This window comes from Pteropus alecto, unplaced genomic scaffold (assembly GCF_000325575.1).
Source record: "Pteropus alecto unplaced genomic scaffold, ASM32557v1 scaffold61, whole genome shotgun sequence".
Lineage (NCBI taxonomy): Eukaryota > Metazoa > Chordata > Mammalia > Chiroptera > Pteropodidae > Pteropus > Pteropus alecto.
Genome location: NW_006434835.1, coordinates 16661867 through 16673134, shown reverse-complemented (window position 1 = coordinate 16673134; position 11268 = coordinate 16661867). Strand labels below are relative to the sequence as shown.

Below are 11268 nucleotides of genomic sequence, written 5' to 3'. Positions count from 1 at the left end.
TGGCAGACCCAGGTGTGGACAACAAACTGAACTGGACTCAGTCCTTGGGATCCAGGAAAATGGATGCTAGTTGGGAGACATCCTCTGTGGCGATTAAGAGGAAGTCCTGGGCAGACCTTGGTAAAAGAAGGAATCAGGATATTAGCACCACCAGGCATTTGCGCAGAGGTTTCCCAGGCTTCAGCATGCTTTCATTTATTCTTATTTGAGTTAAGGAGGGTGAGAATCCTTTTCCAACTTCACAGATGAGAAAACTGAGGCTTAAAGTCAGCAACTAAATTGAAGTACATGGCTTAAGGGTCACAGAGCCAGATTTGAAATTATCTTCTTGGTTCTAGTTACAACATCTTCCCACCTCAGCACAGTTCCCGGAACCTCAGTCACTGGTACACCTTCTTCATACTCCGTGCCTTGCTGCAGACCACACTACTATTACTTCCTCAATGGTTTTTCTTTAAATAAGCTCACTTTAAAAATTGACCTAACTCTAAGCAATAACACATATGTGTGCATATGTGCATAAATATTAATGTATGTATTTATATGTCATTGCTAAAATTGAACATTTTCATCCTCTTCTCCTGAAGTCAACTGTCAAAACACCAGGGATACCAGTGTACACTCTGAGAAACTGTCCAAATGTCCAGTACCTGCCCTGCATTACTAAGGATGGATCTTCACAGGCTGGCAGCCACTCAGCATCTGCTCTTGCTGAAATGCTCAGCCAGTAGGATCACTTGGGACCACCACCTTTGTTGTTGGGGCTGCGCCTCAAAATCACAGAATTACTGAATCATGTAGGATAAGAGAGAAATCGTGCATTCGAACTCCTAAGAGGCAGGGCCTTATGCACCACACCCAGTCATCGTCCTAAAGATTAAGGGGGCACCATTCAAAGATTTAAAGATCTATCAGATGTAGTCCTTGTTCATAAAAACTCACGAAGCTTACAAACATAAAAACTGAAAACTAGAGAAATAGGCAAAGGATCTAGGGTCAAAGAAACTCTAGACTTGATCCCACCACAAAGTCGAGAGCCTCTGAGGAAGTCACTTCATGTTTCTGAGCCCCAATTTCCTTAAACAGAGATGATAATAGTGTCTTCTTTTTTCCTTTTAAGACTGATGGGAGATTCAGATTTTTTAAATAGGTGTGACATATCAAAACATCAAGTTTTGCACCTTAATTATGTATAATTTTTGTCAATTATACCTCAATAAAGATTGGGGGAAATGGGTGTGAAAATAGTCTGTAAAAAATTGTAAGGCTGTAATATTGTGTATAAGTACTAAATAGGCACTACCCAAACTCCTCCACAGAATATCTGAATTATGACTGGAAAATGACTTTCTCGATGTGAAACTGAGTACCAGAAACAACAGGTCGGGAAGAGATTTGGGGAGCACCATTAGGGCCTGACCTGTGTCCCTGACTAACTTGCAGCTTCCAGGTCTTGGGCCAGAGAAGATGCTGGTGAGCTGAACCAGCTTGCTGCCCTTAACTCCTTCAGAATCCTGCTTTCCTTCTCTGATTCTCACTCTCCTTTCCATTTGAAACAGTTGTCTTCTAGCTTTCTACCCCATGGCCAAGTTGCTGCATAGTAACGGGTCTTTACTGCCCTCTTGTGGTCACTTCCCTGCAATAGCTGCACTGCCTTTTTAAGAAGTGTGCGTGACAGCCGGAGAAAACCAGAGCCAACCCTCAAGATCAAGATTTTCCAGGGCCAGTAGAGGACTTAAAGCTCAATTAAAGCCAGCTGCTGGAATCCAGAGCTCCTTGACGGGAAGGGGCAGTTCTGCCTGGTTTTGCCCCAAGTAGGACAGGAATCCAGGCTTCTGTCTGCATTAACCCTGCTAAAACGTTAAGTTCCTAGACTGTCCAGCTTGTCTGGGAAGGAAGGCAGCTCTGAGGTATCCGTTCTCTGCCTGGAAAACCCAAGGGCAGCAAGAGCCAGGACTAGGACCCACCCTCCGACCGTCACCCACTTAAAGCAACTATTAACTGAGCGCCTGTTTTGTGAACTAGTAGGTACCATGGGGTACAAGTGGGGTACAAAATAAAATATATAGTTCCTGTCCCCAACTCAAAGTTTATAAGCATAAATAACCTAAGCATGCATATAATTAACAGACATCAGACCACTGGAGTAAGGGCCATCACAGAAGCAGGGCTGGTGGGAAGGAGAGGTTAGTGACAACCATGGGGATCAGGCTTTCCTGAAGGTAAGAGTCACTCAAATTGCACTTTTAAAAAATGAGTAGGACCTTACCTAGCAGACATGAGCAAGGAAGACCATAATGATACTAATCACTGCATTTCACGGGAGCTGATTAGGTGTCAAGCATGGCTAAGGGTTTTATAGATATCTCAGTTATTAAATCTCTACAATAATACCATGAAGTAGGTATTATCTATTTAACAGACAAGGAAATCAAACTTAAGGCCACATGTACAGCCAGGCTTAATAAAAACATAGGAAGTAAAAGCAAAAAGTGTGTTCTGGGCAAATCTATTATTATTAGAGTACTGGGTATACTTGGTCAGGTGGCAGAACGGAAGGGACAAGGGCATATGGCTGGGGGCGGTTATGATCAAAAAGTATAGGAACCCTATGATAAAGGATTTTAAAGCCTCAAGTGAATTTGGACTGTGCCCTTTGAATAATGGAAAACCTTTTGAAATTTCAGAGCAAAGGATGCTGCTCAGGTATTACTTCAGGCTAATTCGAATGTGTAGAGGAGAGTTTGATGAGGCAGAGACAAGAGGAAGGGAGATTTGTGTGGAGTCATGAGGGGAGGGGAGCTTGGGCAGGGGCAGTGGGCAAGGCTGAGGGATGAATCATAAAACCTCTACCCAGAGACAGTTAAGACTGACTTGGGGTATGAAGAAGGTGGAGCTGCCCATAGTGGGAACCACTGTCCCCTCACATGATGAGCCCTCGAACCATTATCAAGGCCAGGTCCTATTGGGGGAGAAAGATTTCTGGTCTCCCACAGACTGGAAGCCTGGACTATAGTTGTGCCAAACCTCTAAAATCAAAGCAAAGTCTATTCAGATTGCAGAGAAGAAATTTTGAAAATTGTTCTCAATGCCCACATCAAGTGAGAAATCTCAAGATCAAAAAGCAGCCTGTCACAAGGAGACACCATACAAGTTTGTTGCTGTGATCTGCTCCTCTAAAGGTCAAGCAGAGTTTTATGTCATTTCCCAGCAGTTCATCAAACCTGGTTGGGTCCAAACCCTGAATAGGAACTCAGCCCTCCAAGGGGCTTGGATTCCTGCTTTTGATTGCCACAAGGCTTGGGCAGGCTTCCCTCTGGCTCCCACTCAGGAAGTCTGCCACAGCTGCTGGTCACTTGTCACACCCTATTTGGGAGGTGGCAGCATTTCAATGGTAAAGCAACAGATCCCCAGGCTGTGGCTAACGGCTTCAAAGTTTTTTTGGGAATTGTGTCATGTTTTCCAAAAGAGCTAACTCCATCCAGTTCCAGTGAAGCAGAAATAAGTAAAGAATTAGGCTACAAGGAGATAGTGAAGCTTTATACTTCCTATCCTAGATTAGGGCAATTCCATAGAAAATATTTATAGCAGGCACTCAACAAGTATTTTCTGAATTATCAGCCACTGTGTAAAATCCTTAGAAATGTCCTAAAGCAGAGAGAGACTTGTTTCAATGTTAAGTACACACTCCTGACCTTTTCTCTCCAGAATGTTGCTCTCTATGGCACTTAGTTTACCCTTTTCCCCCCAATAAATCAGTACCCATAGCCAAGAAAAACTTTGTTCCTCAATGCCAAATATGTGGAGATCAGCTGTCTCAGACTGGGGTCTGTCTGCCAAATTCCTTCCTGCCACCTGGTCTTTAACCTCACCTACAGGTGCCTCTGACTCAGGTTCCTCTGGTGGAAAACCAACTGTTCTCTAGCCCTCTTCTGAGATCCAAATCTCTATATCCAACTGCTTTCTGGACATCTTTACTTAGATATCTCAAAGGGACATCAAGTTCAGCTTATCCAAAACTGAACTTACAATATCCTCTACATCCACCTCATCCTCCTCCAGTGTCCCCTCATCTCAGTGAACGACACCATCCCCCAGTCAGATGTACAAGCCAGCAACCTAGTAATCACCCCCAACCCTTCCTTCCCCTCTATTCCCAGACAATCAGTCTCAGCCATTCTTTTTTTTTTTTTTAAATATTGTTAAGGACCCATTTACCTCTTTGCATCTCTATCTCCACTTAGTACAAGCTGTCATAATCTCACACCTGGACTTTGCAGCAGACTTCTAACTGGTCCTCCTGCATCTTCTTGCCCTCTTCCATCCTTCCTTCACACTATAGCTTGAATGTTCTTTTAAAAACCCAAATCTGATCATTCCACCATCAATTACACCCCAGTGGCTTCCCATTGCTCTTTAAACATAGAGGCAGATATGAAACAGAACTCCTGGGGAGGCCAGGGAGCTGACACCAAGCTTTTAGTTAACTTGCTGTGTTCCTGCTGTAACAATATTTTTTGTGATGACTAATAACCTTACTCTTGTTTCCGTGAAGAGACTGGATTACCTTGATTGCTGGTAACCATAAAACTGCAACCCGTATCATTCAGGGGATAGTCAGCTTCTTAAACAGAAACTTCAAATATCCATGAACAGGGACACACACGACCACATCTTGTAAGGAACATCTTGATCCAGATGAGACCTTGAAGATGAATAGACTAGAGGAGGGGCTGGCCAACTATGGCCTGTGGCCCAAATCTAGCCTGCTATGTGTTTTTATAAATGAACACAGCCACACTCATTCGTTTGTGTATTGTCTATACCATTTGTACTCCAACAGCAGAGTTCAGTAGTTGTGACACAGACTGTGTGGCTTGTAAAGCCTAAACAACATGGTCATTAACGGAAAAGGTTTGCTGACCATGTTTAGAGCAGGGGTCCCCAACCCCTGGGCTGTGGACTGGTCAGTACCAGTCTGTGGCCTGTTAGGAACCAGGCCGCACGGAAGGAGGTGAGCGGTGGGCGAGCAAGCAAAGCTTTATCTGTATTTGCAGCCGCTCCCCAGCGCCAGCATCACCACCTCAGCTCCACATCAGATCATCAGGCATTAGATTCTCATAAGCACCAGTCCCTGGTGCCAAAAAGGTTGGGGACTACTGCTCTAACCGTTCTCCACTAAAGGCTGCACATTAAAATCACCTGGAATGCTTTTAAAGGGATCACCTAAGAAATTCTGATTAAATTGACCTGAGATGGGATCCAAGCATTGGAATTAAAAACTTTAAAAATTTCCCCAGGTGATTCTAATATTCAGCCACTGATCTAATCCAGCCTCCTCTCTCAAAGATGAGAACTCAGGCTCAGATGTCAGGATTTGTCTCCTTTTTTGTAACGAATGACAATTATTAATATCTACAAAGCCCTGTAAAACACATTTATCTACATTTTCTCTTCTGACCCTTAGAATAAATTTGATGTTCAAAGAGCAGGAAGCATTGCTATCCCTGCTTCACACTTGATAGAACTGAGACTCAGGGAATTTAAGTCATGTCCTCAAGTCTCCTAATTAGCAAAGAGGAGCTAAGACTCCTGTGCAGGTCTTTTGAATTAAGTCCACCCACCACTGATGTTAATTATACAACTTACATATTTATATTTTATTTTGGCATATAAGGTCCTATTTGCTTCTAGGGTCTCCAGACTAGCACCATACCTACCATCCTCAGAACATTTAGAAATCTACTTTCCTAAAGCAGACTATGCTCCGTGGAGCCCCTAGGATTCTTCGGGGTCACTGAGAGGGTAGATGAGGACAGGATATGTGCATGCGGGTGTGTGTGTGGATACAAATAAAAAAAAAATATATTTCCGCCAGAGCAGAAATATTTTTTACCAGTTCATGTATTAGGATCCCACATACAATTCTGTCTGAATAAAGAGTTTCACATTTGAAGACCAGTGATCTGGTTTAGACCTTTGTCCACTGTTTTGATCCAAGATGGCAGTTAGTCACTCTGTTCCCCAATTCCTATCACTTATTATGTCATCAAGTTCTTCCCTCTTGGTCTAAAGGAAGTTCAAAATAATAGTTTCTCACAATATCAATACTGGTATTATTTTTTGAGAAACGGAAGATATCACTTGTAACAGACCAGACTTCCCACACCTGTCAGGGTAACTAAAGGTTTCGTTACCGCTTCTTGCCTACCTCATATACACCGTACAGTCCATACTAGGAAAGCATCATCCTCGTCCACTGTCGCTAGGCCACAGCATTTCTCCTGCCTGCTCATTATGTCTGTCTTGAGCCCAGTCATAGGCTCTCCACCTCGCTTCCACTCTTGGGCTTTTCTTCCCTGAGGAAATGAGGCATTAACAATGGGGGCACGGTGAGGTGGGGGGAGATAAGACATCTTCTGGCATTTCTTCATGTTTCCAGAGAAGAAGGAACTTTTATTCCCCTCTCCACAGAGGTGAGAATCCACACACTGGGCAGAACATATCCAGCTTTTCATTATATGACTTTATCTGTACCTTTCCACGGGAGAAGGAGTGACTAATCTGATTGGTCAGAGTCCAGGATATTCAAAGGGCTGAGATTTTATCAGGACTGTGCACGAGGTCCTAAACTGGGTTCTGGTAAGTCAAGGTCTGTTCTCAAACCTGGAGGAGGATTACAGTGGGAGGGAGTAGGAACCCCACCATGTATCTAATTTTAGTTCCAAGAATGACACGAATATCCAGGTCACACCCACGGTATGACCTCATATCTCAACACTTATTTGAGGAGACAATATCAGTGAATCCTAAAGCCTAACTGCCAGAAGCACCCCATTGCTTAGGAAACGCATACTCCCGAAAGCTTAATGAAAGACACTGTGGTCTTAAATATACACGAGACATCTTTACCTTCTCATTTTAAGAGTCATGTCTCTCACTTTACTAATTCTCAAAATATATGGTTCCTTTTTACAAACAGTTTTAAAACATAAATAGCAAATTCAAGAGAATCTGATGGGTACATAAATTTAGAAAGCCAAGAGTATGGAAGAAAAGGCTAGTCACCAGATTTTACAAACGATCATCTGAACTCGTCCTCTGAACATTCAACTTGATATATTACCCTAAATATCCCATGTGACATGGTCCACAAGGTCTTCCTTTAGGAATCCGAAGCAATCAATAGTCAGTAGCCATACTTGTCATTAAGATGGGTCCTGCCATCTCCACTTTGGCCTATATCAGAGTATAAAGAAAGAAAGAAATACATTCACCTTTCCAAAAAGGAGTTAAAGATACCTAGACATCAGTGGGCCAAAAAGTAAAATAGAAAAAGAGGTTTCTAATATGAGAGTAGTTTGACTTTTTGCATACAATTTCTACCCTAACATTTATTAGCAAATAAAAAAGCAAACATTTCTAGTAATTACTAATATATTAATTACTAATTAATTAATTACTAATATATTGGAAATTTGAACAATAGAAAAAGCAACCTGTGATGAGCACATGGGGAAACAAGCATCTCCTCTATTGCTTTAAGGGTATATGTGTGAACATAAATTGGGACAGTCTCGACAGAATGCAAATTATAATACCTTAAAAATGTTCATAACCTCTGATCCAGCATGTTAACTTTTAGGAATTTTTTTTCTACACTTGCAAATTTACATGTTGGAGGTAACTTATTGCAGATTGTTTATAATGGCAAAAGACTGGAAATATAGCAAATGTTCATTTAGGGAACTGGCCAAATAAGTGAAGGTATATCCACACCATAAAGAACTTTATGCTACTACTAAAAAGAAGAAAAATAAATAAATCAATCTATAAATAACTATGGAAGGGTTTCCATACGGCAGGGTCCCCAATCCCCAGCCACAGACCGGTACCAGTCCATGGCCTGTTAGGAACTGAGCTGTACAGCAGGAGGTGAGTGGCGAGCAAGCAAAGCATCTGTATTTGCAGCCGCTCCCCAGTGCTAGAGATTCTCATAGAAGCACCTGTCTCTGATGCCACAAAGGTTGAGGACTGCTGCAAAACAGCAAGGTTAGAATATGCTCCCATTTGTGTAAAAAAAGTGGTGAAATGGTATGTATGTTATTGGTTAATATATCTCTTTAAATCTTTTAATCTACCTGTTCCCCAGGAAAGAGATTTTTCCCCTACATACTTTGTAACTTTCTTATTTTGAACTTTAAATATATACTACAAATTCATAAATATAAATAAATCTTAGAGGTAAAGAAAAGTGAAAACAGTCTACCTTCAGGTGGGACCCATACACAGTAGTCTGGGTCATCTTCTGGATATTTGGAGGAAAGCGTTGGTGGAAGCTGCAAAGAAAAAATAGGTTATTTTATTCAGAAAAATTTTAACTCTAAGAATTGTTATCCCAGCAAACAAAAACTAAGAGAGAACAGTTTCTATTAATGACCTTGACATAATTAATCAAAAAATGGGGGAGCATTCTTTCACTAGGCTTTGTTTTGTTTCCTGTAAATCCTCGATGAGCTGATATTCAGCCAGTGAGAGTGAAATGATGTTTTTTAAAAGGGGCAGTTAATACAGGTCTAAATTCTAAATGGTATAATCCCCATGGAGGGAAATTTAGCATTTGCCTTTTGAGCTAGGTACAGAAACAAGTTAGCAAAGCCAAGGCTGACTGCTATCCTATAAAAGGCCTGTTTGCAAGTTGGCCCTTAGCTGCTGGCATCTTGGAACCTGGATTTGAGGAGGGTTCCTATTACCCTAACTGATAAAGAGTGGCTGGCTTCCTGTTCCTTCAGGGAGAATGGCATTTGAGTACACACCAGTAGGGGGTGCCTATGTGATCAGTTCTCAGTAAAAATCCTGGGCACTGAGTGTCTAATGAGGTTCCCTGGTTAACATTTCACAAATTGCCACGACTCACTGCTAGGGGCACTGAGCACATTCTGTGTGACTCCACTGGAAAAGGACCTTTGGAAGCCTGGGCTTGGTTTCCCCAGACATCATCACATTTGCCTTTTCCCTTTGCTGACTGTGCTTGGTGTACTTTTGCTACAGTAAATCACGGCTGATTTACAACCATATGCTGAGTCCTGTGAGGTCTCTTGTGAATTACCTGGCCTGAGCATGGTCTTAAGGACCTCCCGACACAAGCTAGAAATCTCATTTTTGGAAACTTACTGTATCCATACAAATTATGTATACACAAGATTATTCATCATAGCACTGTTGTAATAAAAAACTAGAAGCAATCCAAGTACCCATCTACAGGGAACCAGATAAACAGAGCACACCCATACAGCAGGACAGTCTTGGTGTGCTGATAGGCAGTGATTTCCACAATGTGGGGAAAAAAAAAAACCAAGATGTAGAAAGCAGAACACTACAGTTTACCTTTTGTATAATAAAAGGAGGAAAATAAGAATATATTACTCAAATGTCTTTGTATGGCTTACTAAAATATGAAGAAAATTCACAAATCAATAAAAGAGGTATGTGAGCAATTACAGGGAGTAGGGTGGATGAAGACAAGAAAAAAGAATTCAAAAAATAAAAGAGAGCCCTAGCTTCTAGGATAGGGGGTATAAGGTAGTTGGGAACTCTGCCAAGACACTCGCTAAAGATTCACTCCTCTAGATGTGGTCCATGACGAGGGGATTCATTTTTACTTCCAGAGAAGTGGACATTATGACTAACGTACTTACTTTGCCTGGACCAGGAGCTTTCTTTTTCTCTAATTCATTGCTGCTTTTCTCGTATTCATTCTTTGATACTAATTTAAGAAAAAGAAAAAAGAAACAAGAGCTATTTCAGAATAAGTAAAATAGAAAAGAAAAATTCCTCCTAAGAATTACAATTATTGAAGAAAACATGTAACAATTCAATTCTCAAAAATGCCTGCTACTATTGTAAAGACTATATACATTGATAGAATCTTCCTTTCACTAATAATCCTAGTTTTCAAATCCTAAGGCTATCCTATAAGCGTGAATATAATCACATCATTTGAAAAGGTAAAGGAAAATAGGACTGACTTTACTATTCTACGGTATAACCAACTATTCTACAGTTTAACCAATAGTTAAAAGCAGTAGAAAACCAGAAAAAAAATTCCTTTTAATTTGCCAATTTCAGTTAACAGTTTTGGAATCACTCCCATGATAGGCACATATTCAACTCTGGGAGATGTAAAACTGCATAGGGCTTTGCATGGCCAGAGGGAAGCCTAACGGCATTAGGTGCTTCCTGGGTCAGGGAGAGGGAACCCCAGCAGGCGGAAGAGGAATAAAGGCGAATGGAATGGCATCAAACATAAAACTCTCATATATTCCAATTCCGTCTAGCGCCCTGGCAACAGAATCTACCCAGTGTCTTAAAGACCACTCTCTGCCCTCCTTCAAGTCAGCTGCCACCCCTCCTCTGTGACACCAGCTGGATGCTTGTGTGCAGAGCAGCAGAGGGGTCGGCTGTGCTACTTGCCTGAGGATTCCTCACAAGGTGCAGCTGTTTCACTAATCTCTTGATAATCTTTATTCTGTTCCACTTGGCTGAGTTGAGACATGTTTTCTATAAAATGCAGAACCAAAGCATATTGTTTTTATTTAATTCATGGTGGGGAACCCAGAAAACAAAAACAAAAGCAAGAAAAGCTAAGTACATACATAATCCTCCAGTTTGACTATCATTAGCTTCAACTAAACTTAATTATATTTTTAATAAATGTGCCTCCAAATGCCTTACGGAGAACCACCAATTTTCCACTTTAAAAACTGGCCACCTCTGAGGTAAAACTGTTTAGTAATACCTACCAAAGCCTTAGAAATGTACCTATTCCTTGAAATGTACATATTCCCAGAAATTCTACTTCCAGGAACATATTTAAAGAAAAAAATCAGAGATGAGCACCAAGATTTATTAATGCAAGTATGTTTATAACAGCAAAATTAACAAATAACTTACATGTCTAACGACAGGGAGTTGATCAAATAAATTATGGCACATGCATGTGATGAACCACTATGTCCCTTATTAAAATCATGTTTAAAATATATTTTAAAATCTAGAAAAAATAGGTTATAAGATAGCATGTACAATATGATCTCAACGTTGTAGGAAAAAAACAAACCAAAAAAAGCCTAGAGTAATCCTAATGAACTGCAGATTTACTAATTAATGTATCTTATGTACCAAATTTTAAATCTATTTTTATACGTATATATTCACTTTAGTTCCTTAAACAAAAAAAATACAAAAATGCAATATTACTGTCCCCTT

General features: G+C 40.8%; 1 protein-coding gene across 1 annotated transcript in view; it reads right to left on the bottom strand.

The window, feature by feature from the left end:
- Positions 1–6907: 6907 nt before the first annotated feature.
- Positions 6908–11268, bottom strand: part of SLC4A1AP (solute carrier family 4 member 1 adaptor protein) — a 20875-nt gene continuing 16514 nt past the window's right edge. The window contains 4 exon segments of the mRNA XM_006910342.3: positions 6908–7239; positions 8270–8339; positions 9699–9766; positions 10474–10560. Of these exon segments, the coding sequence (XP_006910404.1) occupies positions 7190–7239; positions 8270–8339; positions 9699–9766; positions 10474–10560 (275 nt within the window). The 3' untranslated portion in view covers positions 6908–7189.